The sequence below is a fragment of the Diuraphis noxia genome, unplaced genomic scaffold (assembly GCF_037042655.1).
Source record: "Diuraphis noxia isolate RWA-SAM2 unplaced genomic scaffold, SU_Dnox_SAM2 contig0004, whole genome shotgun sequence".
NCBI lineage: Eukaryota > Metazoa > Arthropoda > Insecta > Hemiptera > Aphididae > Diuraphis > Diuraphis noxia.
In genome coordinates, this window is record NW_028301714.1 from 3781890 (window position 1) to 3800649 (window position 18760).

Genomic DNA, 18760 nt, shown 5'->3' on the forward strand with positions numbered 1-18760 from the left:
TATTTATTTATAAACTCCTTAAGACAAAGTGGTATAATAATTTATTATTGATTGTTATATTTTTTTTGTTATTTTTAAGAATTTATATTTTTACAAAAAATAGCATTTTATACATACATTTATTTTTAAAAGTTTTTCAATTAATTGAAGTTTAATTATTAATTAGGTAAATGTATTATTTAAAGTTACTTAGCTGCCAACAAAGCGTGAATGATTTATTTTATTTTATCAAGATATACATTTTATAACAATTATAATATTTTATTGACACTAATTAACCATAATTACCTTTGATCCACGCTCATTAAATATAATTTCAACATCTAGAATTGGTCCAAATTGCTGAAAACATAAATAACATAATATTAAAACAAAATAAACTACAACAATAGTTCTACATTGATATTATACAAAATGTATAGTTAAAATATCTATGGTAGATAAAAATGTTATAGTGCAACAATTGTAACTTGGGTTGGAATCAAGAAGCATTATTATTTTCAACATTAACTTTTTAAAAGCTTATACATGGTGGACATTTTTACAACAATACATGAATTATGATGGTTAGGTTTTAGCAGTAATAGTACATTTATTTTTCCCCATATTAAATGTTAAAATATTTATTTATATTTTGCAATTTCAACGAGTTTTGGCAGCAATTTAGTGTGATTTGTTTTTTTCTTTCAGAAAACATTGATAGGCAGTGGCGTGATAAACATTTATAAACCATGATGCATCCCATGTGTTTTCTCCCATGTTAAACCCTGCTTTTAATGTAATATATAACATATTTTTGTGAGACTGTAAATATTTTTATTTTAGTTTTATTAACATGATATTCAACAACTACTACCGCCAAAAACATTTCTCCCATGATTCCTAGGCTTTACAATACCCTGTTCAACATGCTACTGTTACTAGGATATATTATTATAAACATATTCTATTCTGTGATAAATATAATATCATAATATACTAGTATAGTAACCTAACTAAAGTCAAGCATTTCATACACTATTAAAATTCTTCAAAGTAATTCAATTTATTTATAAAAAGTAATCCCTAAAATATAACACATTACCATATTTTTGAGCATACAAAATTTAAATGAAATTTTTCGATTTATCAGAAAAAACAACAATAATATTAATATAATTAGTAATTATTATAAATTTTAATTTATCACGGTTTAGTTTTTGAGCTTTTGGATAACAGTACAACATAATATTTACTAGCAATTATTTTTGTTCTATAGTTATTAACTCTTCTCTAAATACATTAAAATTTTATCCGACATCTTATTTAAATTATATCCATATACTTATGTTTCCAATTTATTAAGTTAGTTGTCAATTGACATTTGATAAGAAATTAGAGAAATAACTGTATAATGGTGGTTATTTTTTGTAACATAAAAATAAGGATGTTAATTTCTTTTATTAAAAATGTTGTATAAGTAACAAGTAATGTAACTCATATAATAACTTAATTTTAAACATAAATTTACATTATGTATAATATAATATAATGTATATAATCTATTTTCTGATACCTACAAATTCTGTTATTTTAATTTTAAAAAGTATATTAACCTGTTATATACCATAGTAAAAGTAAACTAAAATTTGTATTATTTTTATTTAATTGTATTATATTAGACATCTTATTTTTGAATAAAAAAATATTCTGATAAATTTTAGAGCTTAAAAACATCTATTCTTATATAAAATGTTTAGAGCATACAAATAATATTTTAAATAAAAAAATTAGTGCAATGATGATGATTAAATTTGAATACGTCTGTATACAATAGAATACAAATGATAAACCAATTCAAATTTTATAGGCCAGAGATAAACATCAAAGTTATTGTTTTGAATTTAGGTACAACATTCTCAAACATAATTTTAGATGAGAATATTATACATTTTTTAATGAGGCTACTATTAATTATAAAATTATAATTATCAAACAAAATATTAATTAATTACCCCAAACATGGCACGCAAGTCAGGCTCTCTAAATCTAAAGGGTATATTTGATACATGAAGTCTCTTTGATTGGATATTTTTGTCTTCACTAGATGAACAAGGGGACCCAGCGCCAACATTGGTAATGTTCGTTGGTGAGGCTACAGATACTGAAACCGGTGTAGTCAACGCATTTGTGGCATTAGTACATTCCAACTATACATCACAAAAAAGAAAAAATATATATAACAAATGAAGCTGTTTTTGGATTATACAAAACAATATTACTTAGGCCACTACAGTGTGAGCGGAAAATGTTAGCAAATTGTTTGATTGACTGTAATATAGAATTTGAATACGTACCGGTTGTGATACTGTTGTAACTGTGATTTGTTGTTGTTCAGACTTAGTTAATCCAACAGATTGCTGTTGTTGTTGTTGTTGTTGCTGCTGCTGCTGCTGCTGTTGTTGTTGTTGTTGTTGTTGTTGTTGTTGTTGTAGTTGTTGTTGTTGTTGTTGCTGCTGCTGCTGATGCTGCTGATGTTGCTGATGCTGTTGTTGTTGTGATGAGGCCATGGACATACTAAGTCCAGTAGGGGGTGAGTATGCAATAGGCGGCAGTGGTGGATCACTTTCTACAGTCACCTGTGGTGGAAGTGGAGCTGTATTTTGAGGTGCAGCCACCGTAGCCGGCATTAGAGTAGGTTGCTGTGGATTGGCCATTTTAAGTGTCATCGCAGCCATTTGCCCGGGTTGTTGCATGGGGAATGCACCAGACGCTGCCGCGAGTGATGCATATGGATCAATTCCTCCTTGAACCATTTGCTGTAAACATAATGGTAATTCGTTATTTAAGAAATCAATTCAATTGCAAATAATATAATAATAATCATATAGTATTAAAATGTAATAAACTTAAATATATTAAAACAAAACTAAGTAACTAATCATTAAATCGAAGAGGTCAGATATTTTAAGACATAGGATATATTTTATTTTACAATACGGGACGAACCCTTTAATACATGGTTATAAAGTATAATAATAATAGTTTTGTTTATGGAAACGAGGCTCAATTTTGGAGCCTAATCAATAATATTGAGTTGTTTTCATGAATTTAATATACAGAAATCAATGTTCATCGTCAACGTGATGGCCCAACGGTTAGATTAGATCCATTTAGTCAATACCAAAAGTATACCCGTGAAAACCAAAAAATATGACATGATATAGCCCCACACAAGGAACCTACCCCCTCCCTGTCACCTGTTACTATAATATTGTTAATCTAGGTTCATGGTCACTGTAGGTGATATACAGACAAGTGTATTATAATATCTACATAAGTACCGAATTAAAAAATGGTATATAATCATTTTGTGCTGACTCGTAAGCAAGAACTATATCATCGATCTATAATTTTGTACACATAAAAACACAGTACATATTATTATCATATATTCATAACGCGCTATGATACAGCATTACAGCAAATATATAGAAAACAACTTGCCGTCGCGTAAATCTATCGAAAACGAAATGCTTTTTTTAATAAATATAAAAAAACCAGCGGACGACAGCTGGAGTATGCATTATATGTATATATGCAATGGCACAGAGATATGACATCATCGCACACGTACAAAAGTGATGTAAATCGACAGTATTTACAGTGCCTGACCTCTATAGCGTGTGATACTGTGATATGCACACTGTAATAATAATATTTAGCACGGACACATACTAAGGTAGTTCCAGGTCACATCTAGTAAGTACGTAAAATCGCGCATGCCTCCAGGCGGCATCGATCGTGTACGTATTCATCCATGAGGGCAACAAGTAACTACATCATAATAATATTAATATTTTAGTCGTATAAGGTATATTATACCTAATAAATTTATGTAAAATAGCCAATGGTATACGTACTACATATATATAAATTATAAATAATATCATTGAGATAAACTCTCGAAAGATTGTCTGTGTAATCGGTATAAATAATGATAGCGACCGTTTTTACTTTGTACGACGAAATACAATTAGTAGTATGACGTGCTGTATAATTACACGGAGCGATCAGCGGATAATAATTTATAATTTCGTATATATTACAGCAATTTTATTAGTATGAGAAGATTCAAAACAATTATAGAAATAATACACCCTTTGGGGTTAAACGTTGGGTCGGGTCGACCATAAAACAATCATAATTTATTAATTTCAATCAGTTTTTTCTTTATAAAAAAAAATGCTCTCTAGAAAAATGTACAAACTTATTTTATTTGACACAATAAATAAATGAGCTGATGTTGTGTATGTATATTGAACTATTAGTTTATATGTAAGCATCAATATCTTTATGAAAGTATAATAATTTACGCAACGGTTACATGAATTTTTTAAATAATTTGTCGATTCTTATTTAACTAAATTACAGCGAAACTCTCCCCTAAAAAAATAATTCAGATTCGGACAAAATACTATATTTTTCGGTCCTGAACAGTAAGTTATATATTATAAGATTTTTAAGCACTCCCTCTTCCACAACGTCATACCATCATACACGGGTTAACTTAAACCGCGGTGTAACTTTATTTAATAACAGAAAAAAATACTTGAGAATACTTTTTACCAACTCGCGTTTTGGTTGGCCCATCTTCACGGAGCAAAGATAACTCTGGTGCAATAGTACTTATTTAATGCAGCAGCAGCTATCCCGCGGAGAGACGTAACACGAGCGCAACGGAATAAATAATTTTAAGCATCATGGACGGGGCCTCGAATGAAGAATGAGTGGAACCGAGAAGATGTGTAGAACGAGTATTATATATAATATATACATGCCACTCGGGTTTCGGGCCAGCAACCAGTTTGACGCACAACAGCGGAATACTAATTATTATTGCGGATATGTTATTATATATATATATATGATAAATGTTGTTTTAGGACGAGCTAGTATATAGATAATACAATATAATATGGATTGGCTAAACGCACGTGTGCGACGACCGGTAGTAGATAATATTAAATGTATACATATAGGCATCAAAGTTTCTCCAAAAAAAATTACATAACTTCAATTTTTAAACGGAGAACTGGTATGGCGATGGCCATATTCGTGCGGTTCGTGAAAGCGGTAAGATATTCGTGACCAAAACGCGCGCGCGTTTGAGACTCTTCCCGAAGACACGCGCGCATCTTGTATAGATACTGCGCGACGACCAGTATTTTACATATTTCGCAACAATGCCGATTGATAAAGAATAGAAAAAGAAAAGAAAATCAAAAAAAAAAAATCGTCAATTGTTTCCCCCGGATGGACGTTTGGTGCTTCGTCTGAAGTACACTCGTAGTAATAACAACAAATGTGCTAGTGTGTGCGAACGCTTATGTAAATGTTCGCGTGTTGTGTAGTACTGTGTGTGTGTACCTATTCGAAGGACTTGTCTATTTATTTTTCACATTTCGTCGTGTGCCTATATCATAATAAGAAAAAAATATTTTATACTAGACTCTAGTACCTACCATCATGCCGCAGAATTATTCACGGAGGGAAAATACAAGGGGGCGGTGTGGGGGGAATTTGTCAGAGGGGGAACACTCTATAGTCTAATGAGGATGTACGAGGTGCATTGTGCAGTGCACCGGGGCCATTCAGAGGACGCGTCTGTCGCGGTGGGGGATGACCATTGTTGTAATACTTCACCGACGACGGCGGTGGAAAAAAAATATTAAATATAAATACACAATATTGTAGGTACAGTAGAGAAAAAACAGAATTTTATATTATTATTATTATACAGTAAAATGCTGCGGGCTCGTATATAAAATGATAATATGTATACAACGTTTTTGTAACGCACGACAAGTGGCCGCATCCTATGAGAAAGCGAGCCACTATACATCGACGACGTGGCCGGGCCCGTTTGTACGTTGGGATGTATTATTATTGAGTTAAATTGATGTTTATTGTCGTATATACACGTATGCGTGTAGGGTGTAGCCGTCACCGACAATAATAATTATATAAATGATTCGTCAGAAACGGACGCGAATGAGATAATAAACGTACGCGTAATACATCAAACCCGTGTGGCGACGGCGTTTGTGCGTGCGAGCGATTACAAAGCTTGGCAAACGCGACTCGAAACGCTCGCAAGATTTTTTTTTTTTATAGCCGCGCACTAAATTTAGACAGAATTTATTGTCCGCGAGATTATACTTCAAACGACAGACCTGTTGCGTTGATGGTACATCAGGGCTTTGTTCACGCATCATCGTTGTTAGCAATGCTATGCAATTGTAGACCGCATAGTAGTGCTATGATGTCGCCGAAATCGCAGTACGTTATTATAATAATATTATTGTATTTCCCGAGCATTTTACAGCGACCGCAGCGTTTGGTCGCATAAATCGGTCGGCTTTCCCGTGACGAATCCAATTTTCCAGCTCGTCGTCGTAAAATCATGTTACAGAGCTCATATCCAGACATCCAGATGAACTAACTAGAATTTTATTCGCCCATTCTCAGCAATTCCGAATGTAAAGTAATATTATTATGCCGTGTGAATAATATGCGTTTTTAATTTTAATTCTTTCTCCGCGTCATTCTACAAGTACGTATACTAGGCAGCGATGAACAAGGCAGTTGTGAAATTCATATTCATTATTGCACCACTAATATAAGTATAATCACTATAATCGTAGGACCGCCATCGAATTAAAAACCCGTAAAATATTGAGCAATTATATGTACACGAATTCCTCTTTATACTTAGTCGTATACAAACAACTTTATTATTAAATAGACATTTTTCAAGTCGAATACATTAGGCAATTTCTATACTATTGTACATAAATTATTTTAAAAACCCTAATGGGCTCATGCCATACACCACTCTCTCCCGTTGTACTATTATACTATATAAATTTACATTTATGAATAAAATATATTTGTACTCGGTCAAACGGATATAATATGTTATCATAATTGAATAGTTTAGAAATTAACATTCCTCATTCTATACTTGAAGTTATTGATTCGATTTGATGAATTTAATTCAAAATGAACCTAAAAAAATGTCAAAATTGGGTATTATATACGTTCCGTCCAAATTAATTTATAGATTAATCCACATTGATTTATTATCCTATATTTCTTTATAATAATTAATAAATTGTTAGTACAAAAAGGTAAAATGATGATCATAATACAACATTGAATATATGCCATCAATTGTTCCACGCCCAAATTCATACTTGACACTACAACACGTTAAAACGTTACTTTTTAGTTTTTAACACTGTTCACAAACAGACAATAATTATTACTTCTAATTTTAATAATTATATAGATAATAGATTAGTTAATAACGATATTGTCTATCAGTCATCGCTCATTTTTATCAAACTAACTTCAAAACTTAGGATAGAATATCTAATATATTAACACTGAAATTGTAATGTTATCAAAATTAAATAATTTATTCAAGATAAGTCATGCTAAAAATACAAATGTGAACATTATAGTTATAAGTAGGTACATATATATAGAGCAAATACCAGTCAAATTATTATTTTTTCATAAAATATTTGTTTTTCTGCAAAGATATTTTGAATAAAAATAACAAATCTACATGTAGGTACGTAGAGTCATAGACTTTTAACATTTTACAAAGCGAAAAAAATAACTTTGGAAAACAAACTATTTTATTATAATTTACAATGTTGACAATTCACATAAGTGACAAATCACAAGTATGGCCCAGACCAACTACACGAATATTGAATATGACATGATATAAAAATCATAATAATTCGGTATACGTTTGGTTGTAAAAAACGAATCAATTCTAATCAATTACTAATCAATAAACATTCTACACAATATCTATATATTAAAATAGAAAATTCAAAACAAATATTCACCGAAAACATCAAGCCGAACGAAGTATTGGCAATGGGATGTATTTATATACTCATAAATGAAATGAAAATACTTGCCAAATTATGTGAGTTAAAGAGTTCTAACGAGGCCTTACGGTTTTAAAAATAATTCGTACATAAATGGTTGTCATTCCATTCAAATTTCAAGCCATAACACATTCAGTTTAATTTATAATGACAAAGGTACCTAACAATATATAATAAATTGAAACTATAATAGAAATAGAAGTAAACGAACGATGGTAATCAAAGGTTACAGCCGATAATGTGATTTCAACGAAATTATCGTAAAATATTATGTATCGTATAAAGTCGTCAAGAATCAATACAGACTATATATAGTGATAATTACTTGACTCGTTAATTATTATTTATATATTATGATGCAACTTTTATAACTGAATTTCAAACAAGTAACCATCATGAAATACGACATTTTATGAATGATTTATATTTATATTTTTTATTTTTTAATAACTAAAGCCTCAACAATTAAGGTAATTGGCTTACGATATTTAGATACAATATGATTTATTATGAAATTTTGAAATATTTCAATATGATTAGTTTTTGTATGAAAAACACACAAAATAAGAAGAACGATTTATTGTAAACCTAAAAATGATTTTCATCAATTGAAACTGAGCATAGATAAAATATTTTGCAGCAGGTACCTAACATCGAAATTAAAAAAAATACATACCTATTTTATCATAATCAAAATGAAAACAATAATAACCGTAAATATAACATCAATAATTACAATTTTTTTCACAAAACCAACAAAATTGAAAAAAACTTTTTTTCTGAACACATACGAGCAGCATATACAACACAAAATCGCAAACACATAATAGACGACAAACAAAAATATTATTATTAGAACGCCGATAGTGTATAATAATTAAATATTCAACATGGAAGTAGGCCGTATGAATTATTAGAATGATGAAAACATATACATATTATTTTGATGTTAAACGATTTTTTTTTGTTTCTTTTCCGTTATTTATATTTTTGTCGTTATACCCAATTGATAACGAAAATAAAATTATCCAACATAAATAATCTTAAATAAATCAGAAACTTTTCGGTTTGAAATTTGATTTAGGCGCAACAATATTTCCGAAAATTGCGTCTGCTTAACAATTTACAGGATAAAGGACGATTGAAATATTATTTTTATATTGACAAAATAGTATAAAATATGTGTAAGTATCAGAAAACATCGCCGATAACCTTTAGCGGTTTTGGATATATTAAAAAATTTCAAAACAAAATTTGAATAAATGCATTATTTAAAGATAAAAAAGTGAGCGTGCTATGTTAATCACACTGTATATGTTTTCCAATTGAATTCAAATATTTTAGATAACGTTTTTAAATGAAATTAACATATACGCGGGCAATGTACCTACTTCGGTGTTGAATTTTAATCAAACGTGAACTTTAAAACACAATAATATGTACGACATTTGCCCGATTTTATTCAGTACCTACACAATATTAAGCAATCGAATGTTATAAATATCGATCAGATGTGCTAAATTGGTTAATAATAATATAGTTTATATCATGGCAACAAACGTTGCTGTTTAGCACAAATTAACACTTGAATTTTGTAATGTTTAACCGGTAATTAAAATTCTGAGGGCCCTGAATATTATATTTTTGTTAATACGACCTATTTTTATAACATTTGAAAAACAAACTCTAAAATATATAGTTGCGCACTATAATCAGCGCCACGTTAAGCTATAGCTTATATGTTGCCACCCCGGAGAAAATTAAAATATGCCACCCTCAATTATTATATGTTGAACCTCAACAATTTGCTGCCCCACCAAAAACCATAAAATTTGACGCCCCTAATTGCCCCCCGTTAAACGCGACTCTGACTATAACAAAAAGCAGAGGCACCTGCAGATAGTAGCCGGGTTGATTTTTACATTGAACATGATATTCAATTTTGGCTATCAGTATTTAATTACAAACTTACTATTTGTGAGAGGCGGGGAGAAGGGCTTTTCATAATTTATTTGAAAAACATACTAATAAGTAATTAAAGTAGAATCGATCAATTTAAAAATAATGACGGGTCTAAATTAAACTGCATTATGCGTTTCTAACGCATAATGCACCTACTGAATTTATTTTCTGAGAGCGCCCTTGATTGAACAAGTCACATAAGAATTCAAATTTTAAGTTGAAAACTTATGAGTAGTACATCTAACTAAACAAGCGTACTGTGTGTGCGTCCGTTTGATAATATGATGCTCGTACCAACTTATTCTGTGCCTATCCGATGTCTCGATTAAACGAAGAGTAATTTATAGAATATTTAATCGTTTAGAGGCGAAACCAGACAAGAACAAATACGGTCAACGTTGCCGATACGTCGTTTAAATTAAATCGGGCGTATAATATTGCGTCTTTGCGTCGATACCCGTCCATATATAACAATTACAAGACGTGGATGAAATGCAATTGGGCGCGTGAACGGTGAACTTTTATAAGGTTTCGCAGAGTATAACCCGCAGTCAACACATGATATTAACACTCGGTTTTCTAAGCCGTTGTAAATAAAATAAGATAATATACATCAGCGACACGTTCGCAGTTCTTACGAGTGATTTAATTTTTTTTCGACTTCTCGCCTTACCAACAGGTAGGTAATGATGATGACGACGACGACGACAGACAACACGTGCGTTTCCCCTCTACTCGGCCGAACCAACGGTAATTCACCCAAGAAAAACGTACCACAATAATATTATTATTATTATTATTATTATTACCGCCGTTGTATCGTACTAATAAAACCTTGGAAACCACGAAGAGGTTCCGCGAGGGGAATGTGATTGGGGGGGGGGGAATGTAGTGGGAGTCGATTTTAAACGTCATGCGTTAATATACTATATAGATATACTCGGCTCGTATGAATTCACGTGTGGATTTGGATGAACGTAGAAAAAGTACGATAGGTAATTATTATAATGAATGATAATATATCACAACATATTTAGAATTTAGAATAATATAATATAATAACTGGACGTCGAGGCAATTTTTATTTTCAAACAAATCCCGAAAATAACTATGTATACTATGGAACTGCCGGTAATAATAATGTACTAATGATCAACACTGAAAGGAAACGAACCGCGATGCGTACCTCCTAGAGTCTAGACCCATAATAATGATAATATATAATATTATATACATTGGATACCCGGCTATATAGCTACACGGTCAACGGATTTCTAGTTATATATCATCGCATAAACATGTTACGCAAAAAACGATTTCTAGACGGCACGCCTCGCCTGCCCGATTCAGTAACTGCGAGTTTTAATTTGCAATTAAGAGAAAAAATTCGCTGATTCTCCGCTGTGCACACGGTCGATTAACCCCGCGGTATAATTAAATTTTTTTGTGCGCATCTATGATACAGTAATGCCTACCTAACCTAACTAGGGTGTGACAACAATGCACGTAATATTGTACCGAGAGTATTTTTAAAACAGGAGCTCGATAAAATATGAAGTACGTAAATTATCTAAGACCCTGAAGCGCGAAAGATACCGTCCGAGGAGGAATACACGAGAACACATTATATTGTTATATGGGCCGACACACGATGGGCAAATCCGACACGAGTATGGTGTGTTTATCAATGGAGTATAAATGGAGACCTGAATTTTAGAGGGGGTTTTAGTTTTTAAATTTGACCTAACACCTGAACACAACAATACATATCGTAAATCTTAATAGACTATTAATTGTTATAAGTGTTATTATTTTCAATTGATATGTCCCCCTATATTTTAGTTTTCACATAATAAAAAAATTAATTCTAAACATTTCGGGGAATGGTGATAATACCCCTCCTTTTGTATACGCCACCGATGTATAACGTATATTGTACGAAAATAATAATTATAACGACAATTGTAATTAAAATAGAATACTATCTATCAAAAACGCGTTATATGGCACGCCATGAAGGTCGCGAGTTTTGCAACGACGAGGTTAACCTTGCCCGTACGCGGTTTGTACGCCGCAAATATGTGCCAAGCGTTTTATACACCTCACTCACTACTCTATGCGCGTACGACGACACAAACACAATAACCGCGTGCGTATTATTGTAAACGATCGACCGGGGCGGAGGCGAAGACAAGCAGGCGTGGTGGCGCGATAGAGGAAAAAATCACCCGACAACGACACCGACCGTTTTTGAATTCATGCCATAAAGTGTATCCATGTCGGTCGGTGTGTACCGACGCCTCGGGCGGTTGACAAACGCGCGACTTCGGCGATCCGATTACCTACACGTGCGTTATTGACAAACCCGTAGGTACCTACGTAATAATATTATAAATATTATAATATAGTTTACTAAAGTTAATATCCAGGACTCTACGCCTCTACGTATTTTTCACAGAGCCAAACGAATTGTAAATTATTGTGAAATTTGCGTTTACAGGTAGGTGGTAATAACTAGAAGGTATGTCGTATGTGATCGCGGAAATACAACATGGTCGCTCCGTTGGCGAGCAAGATTTAACCATAGACATACCTAATAACAACTTAGATAATATCATCTGCGTATGAATTATGAAGAGTATAGAGGCGGTTAGGTTTTCACCCCAAAGCGGGAAACCTATCAAAATGGTACATGCATATGATTTGCGAAGGTGAGATGGGGCACCAGAAACTGGGTCATTGTTATGATAGTAATTTATAATAAAATTGCATTATCTTATCATATGATGCACCGCCACCTAATAGGTGCAGCTGCAATTGCTGCAACAAGCAGTTGGGTGTGGTATGCCTCCTGTGAGGAATCCGTCGTGATAATAGGATGTGGGCGCCGCGGTAACGAAAAATAAAATAAAAAGTAAATAGACTACACCAAACGGAGCGAGTATCATACTGAGTATGCGGGACGTTCATAATGTAATTTAAATTAAATACATACTTATCACCGGTATTAAAATTATGGTTGGCGATTGACAACCACTAAGAACGGATCGTATTCACACACATCGACTTATTATTATTATTTTTATACATTATAATTTATAATTGTTGTCAATCCAAATAACGAAGTAACCGACTTGGGGTCTAAAAATTAGACTAAAACACCCCATTTTTGTGTATTGAAAATGAGTATATTGCGCTGCACCACATTCTTCAAGTCATTTGACTTTTGTTACCAGTGACATAATCGCCTAATCACGTTGTTTATGATAAATATAGATAAAAATCTTCTCATGGACCTAACAATACATAGATTTAAGACCGAAAACCGATATAATAATTATATAAATACCAAAAAAGATTTCCCAGGACCTTGCAGTGTACAATTATTGACAAATGATAAATATTTTTTAGAAAACCGCGTGGGAGATTTAGATCTTGTTATTCTCGTTACGATTACAGCCATCGTGTGTATACGAATTCAAAGGAATAATAATATAACACCGTAAACGAATTATGATTGACGTGAGAGACATGTCCAGAAAAAAAAACAAAAGAACGAATGTCACCGAATAACAAAAAAAAAAATTAAACCGATTTCCTTTGTGACGGATCAGCAGCTGATTATCGTTCGGGTAACGGTTTTTTTTTGTTTTGAGTGAAATTGTATTGGTTGTTTTGTCAATTATGGTCACATATCGATCATGAAATACATTATTTTCGTCGTCTAAAGTACAAAATCCTAAATTATTCTGGTCTGGCGCGTGGGGTAAAGGCTGTATGCCATAAGCGTACAAAGCTCGATAAGGGCGTTCGCTAAGAGCACATGTATCTGCGGATCAATACACGAAACGACAACGACCACGACATACACACACACACAACAAAATTCTGGAGTCGCGATCCCAACTCACTAGTTTCGACCTAAATAATAAATTTATATATAATGATATCAACTACTCAGTCGACGACGATGACGTTTACGAGGGACATGGCTAGGCATCGTCGTACGTTCAGCTCGTGTGGCGAAGTCGAGGAGAGGAAAAATCAATGTTTCAAGTGCGTTTTTAATGGCATTTTCCCACCGTCACTGCCTCCACTAACACCACACGGGGGTACGACGAGACGCGTCCAATAGTCTATTACTGTATTTCTGTCTATATAGCAAGTATAACGTATATATATTTTTTGTTTTATTATTATTTCGTTACCGGCACGTTGCACAGACATACATCCATCTAAAGTTATATATGTATACTTATAAACGACGTCGAACAGATGTGCGAGAGCCGCCCCCGTCCCCTCTCCACACAACCCCATCCGGGCAGACAGGATAAATAAATTACACGCGGCCCCCCTCGACATGTGTGTTTCTCTCGTGAGCGACCTCCACACACGAGGAACGCGCGCACACACGGCGGAAGAAAAAAATTTAACTGAAATAACGCAGACTGCAGCAGTGCCGCCCCTCGACAGAGAGGAAATTATACATTTATACTACAACCACTACACCGTCAGACTCGTCAGAGAATATGATATGCCGAGAAAATAATATCATATTATTCTATGCTGTTCTAACTCTTAGTGTCTGATCATTTTAACTAAAATATATTAATCGAGCATACAACCGGTAATGCCAGCAATATTTGGCCGGAGCGCGTATTCAAGGCCTGAAGGCTGATTGACGCGTCTATACACGGTTGAGAAAAATCTTTTTTATCTGCAACAATACCGTCGTCGTACCTTGGGCATACCCATAATTGAGACATAATTAAACGATTGACGATATTGTATTACTTTAATATTGTTGGTACTATGCATATAAAATAATAATTTAAAGTACAGTATAGGTACACATAAAAGGTTAGTTGGTAGTATAAGGTGCGATGTGCGAACAGTCTTAACACAGTTATCTGAATTTTCATCGAAAATGTGTATAATACGTGTATAAGTATACTGTGTATACACATAATAATCCTATGTACGGGCGAAGGCACAAGAAAAATTGAAACTGATACACACACGTGGAATGAGTTTTAATGTTCTCAATAGACAACATAAAATTCAAAACTAATTTGATAAATAAGTAGGATGTAAGTCGAAACGGTAAAGAGTCAAGAGTCTAAATGGCTCGTAAAAAGCCTAAAAAAAAAAAAAAAAAAAAAAAGTCGAAACACAAAAATGGTGATTTAATGTCTTTTTTTAATGCAGACAACTGATTTAGATTTTAATTATTTTCAAAGAAATCAATTTAACCGAAATCGCAACGATCTTACCAATACCTACAAAGTGATAACATTTTATCATAAACCACACAAATGCATATTTAACATCTTCGGAAATACGTAGAATTTTTTTTAAAGTTTCAAGAACATACCTATTATTAGGTATTTCACATATTGCCATGTCCATCGTTTAAGTTAAAAATATCCTACATTTTCCAAACTTCTTTGGTTTACGAAAAACGTATCACCGATTAAAATAATAGCAAAAAATTAACGAAAATAAAATACGATGGAAAAAAATACAATTTACGATTTATGACGTGTTTAAAAACACAAGTCGTTTGAACTCCACGGCTGGCCGCAGTCCATACGCGGTCAATGGACACTAGGTTTTATACAAATAATATAAAAAGAGCATTTTACTGCGATAGAGATAGTATATAAATCCACTAATTAAGAAGAAACAAATTAACCATCACCGAGACCATTTTGCGGAAGGCGATCGTGCCAAGTTTCCGAAACCAATTTCATTTATGGGAATTACAATAAGCATTTTTTTCTCTCCATTTACAAACTGATTTTAGACAATTGTTTGGCAACCGCAATAAATACTATATTGCTCCACTCGTATCATATATAATTCATTCGTTAGTCGCATACATGAACAAACTATACCGCCTCGTAACAATATTACATGCGTTGTATACTTGTCCACAAAAAAAAAACTGTATATATAAATACAGGTACGCCAAACAAAATGGTAAAAAAAACATTGTTCTTTTTTTTGTAGCCGAGCACTAAATGCAATACCACTCGTTATAAAAAAAAGCCTTTTGTTTATGCAACCTATACTTATATAGTATAAAAGCTATATAATATGTACGGCGTTTCTATTATGCGATTTAGGTTGGAACTCAATAAATTTTAGGTCGTAATATAATATGACATCGAACGGGAGTAAAAAAAACCCTTTTCTAAGACTGTAGCACACGTTTGGAGAGTAGTTGAGAAGTGGAGATCGTCGTGCAAAGCGAGGATGAATGCGAAAAACGTCAGAATGATATTCGTATCGCCGAAATTTCAGAAAAAATGAACTTTTATTCAGATAGGTAGGAGTAGAAAAGAGAAATGAATATGTCGAGAAGCCAGCGAGTTGTTGAGTGAAAATAAAAACGAAGAGAACACGGTTGAGCACTTAATAATATATAAACTCACCTCGGGCTCGATATATACAGACGTGTTGTATTATACGGATATCGATCGTTTGGGAAACCGAGGAGGTGGCTTGAAGCGGGCGGCGTCCGTCCGAGGAGCAAAAACACATTATACCCACATAATATATTTCGTCTTTTTCGTTTTTAACGGGCTTTTACAAATATATGAATATAATATTCGGAATATTATTATCGTCGTATTAAGTATGGGGCTATTCACCCCACGACTGACACCAGAGGGAAAGATGAAGCAGAGGACGAAGAAGAGAGTGAGAAATGGTGGTGAAAAACGCAGCGGGGTCAGTATAATTAGTATAATGGACTTTTGTTTCGTGTTAGTGACTCGCGCGATCATCAACAGGCAGAAAAAAATAACCACTCCTATTATAGTTTAGCACATGTCACGAACGCCAAATGCATAAAAAATTACAAAATTTTTTCATCGTGTTGTTGACATACCATCTACCGTCCACAACAGTGGCCCAAAACGACATGTTCGTAGATGCCTATCGCCTATTTACCGAAGCGAAACACACAAATATGACGTTCCCAGGAATAGGGGGTGCGCGAGACGATGGTGTGTGATTTCCAAAGCGAAATATAATTTAGTCCACTTGGCCGCGCTGTCGCCTGTCGACGAGGGTCGTTAAAAATAACTCGCAGACCGGGGGTGGTGGCGACGATTATTACCCCCTACGAACACCAGAGATGTAAAACCGAGCGCGCGCCAAAGTTTGGTCGCTTTGAGTATTTCAAAGTATTTCGGATGACACAACTATCATTACGAGTTTGCAAATAGTCGAGACTCGCGCGTTCCAAAGTCTAAATATTATACGCGCGTTCGTGATAGCGGCGGCGGTCGCGCAAAAGCCGGGTGGGAGAAATAATAATAATAATAAATAATTGTGTCATGCAACAAACGCATTTTTATCTGTACGAAAACCTTTGAGTTTTAATCGCAGCCTACGTGACGACGGTAATGACGTTCAGCATACTAATATACAATATCGATAAAAACATTTTATTTCACCGATGACATACGGCGGTTTATAGCCCCGGGTAATACATTATAACGACCAAACGTCTCGGTGAGATAAGATTTTCGAAGCGAATACACACATCCGCCGAAGGCCGGCCCAGACGACTCGTCTTGATCGCCATCGCCGTGAACGACGCGCGCGCGCATCCGACAATACGTAATAATATCGGGTACGATCCTTCCGACGGATCAGACACACGCACACGACGCAGCGATTTCTAAACAACTATTTAAGCTATAGGCTAATAATTAAAATAGGTCTACGTAGTGGTCGCCGTCGGAAGCGTCGCACGACGTCGTCGTCGGTGCTATTTTTTACACAATATAATAATATTTTATCATCAATCGTTTGTGTGTTGTACTCACTGGATAGTATAACCCCTGATGGGGGATCAAATAGGGCGTTGCAGTCCACAGCTTGAGGCCGTATCGAAAAACCTTGTTTATCACAAACGTAGAGAGGCTGACGACTGGCGGCCTAACATGCTACACTTCGGTGGTACGTCTACGATGCGTTCGTTTCGGCGTTGATCGGTTCCGTAAGAGATAAAACAGTCGGCAGGCAGTGGGTCACCTTTACACGACGCGTCAGGAAACCGGCGACGTGTGGCGCGGACGTCGGAAGAAGAGAGTTACTAGGTAAAAATACTGTGTGAGCCCCGGACGTCGATGGCGGATGATAATATATATTAGGAAAAAAAAACGCAACGAACAATATATACAGGTAATAAAAGATCAACGAATTTTTACTATAATAATAAATATTGATACGTTTTGATAATAATAACGATGATGACAATAATAAAAACCAATGCGACACGAATGGAAAAAAAATTTTAATATAATAACAACAATAACAAATTTGTGCGTGCGTGAGCACAGTGAAACGAAAACTGAGAATGGTTTGCGAACCAACACAAACGCCCAGTGGCACAAACACAATCTGACGAATGGAGTGGATACGGGAAAAGGAACGTACGCGGGCACCCCGGTCCCCGCGCACCGTCCACCGAACCACCATTCACCTCCCATCAACCCCCCTCACGATGGAACAGCGCTCGCACAATAGCGCGCGCGGCGGACGCGAGTTTGAGAGTGTTACGGCGGCGGCGACGGGTTATCCCCTCCGCCGCCGCCGAGGCGCACGCGAATCGATGAAACAGATCGGTCGGTCGGCGTACACGGCGCGCACCGCCCCGCCATCGCACCGGCCACCAGCCGGCAGGCTCACGCTCGTACGGCCCCGCGCCGCCGCCCGAAGACACAATACCTCCCGACAACAAATTCCAAACCAATATTATTATGATAATATGATATAAACAGTGTTTTAATTTATATTCATATCATATTACTATAGCGACAGATAATGCA

At 34.5% G+C, this 18760-nt stretch overlaps 1 protein-coding gene across 11 annotated transcripts in view; it reads right to left on the bottom strand.

The window, feature by feature from the left end:
- The window catches only part of LOC107161971 (uncharacterized), a 37612-nt gene extending 19276 nt beyond the window's left edge, over nucleotides 1–18336 (bottom strand). For 5 of the 11 annotated variants that reach the window (XM_015508623.2, XM_015508617.2, XM_015508615.2 and 2 more), the window contains exons 1-4: nucleotides 17756–18335; nucleotides 2337–2798; nucleotides 1995–2189; nucleotides 289–342 (exon numbers count right to left, since the gene is read on the bottom strand). In XM_015508623.2, the coding sequence (XP_015364109.2) occupies nucleotides 289–342; nucleotides 1995–2189; nucleotides 2337–2795 (708 nt within the window). In that variant the 5' untranslated portion in view covers nucleotides 2796–2798; nucleotides 17756–18335. Of the gene's footprint in view, nucleotides 1–288; nucleotides 343–1994; nucleotides 2190–2336; nucleotides 2799–17755 lie in introns of all 11 variants that reach the window. The other 6 variants (XM_015508622.2, XM_089227218.1, XM_015508621.2 and 3 more) reach the window with 2 other exon arrangements.
- Between the last annotated feature and the right edge of the window lie 424 nt (nucleotides 18337–18760).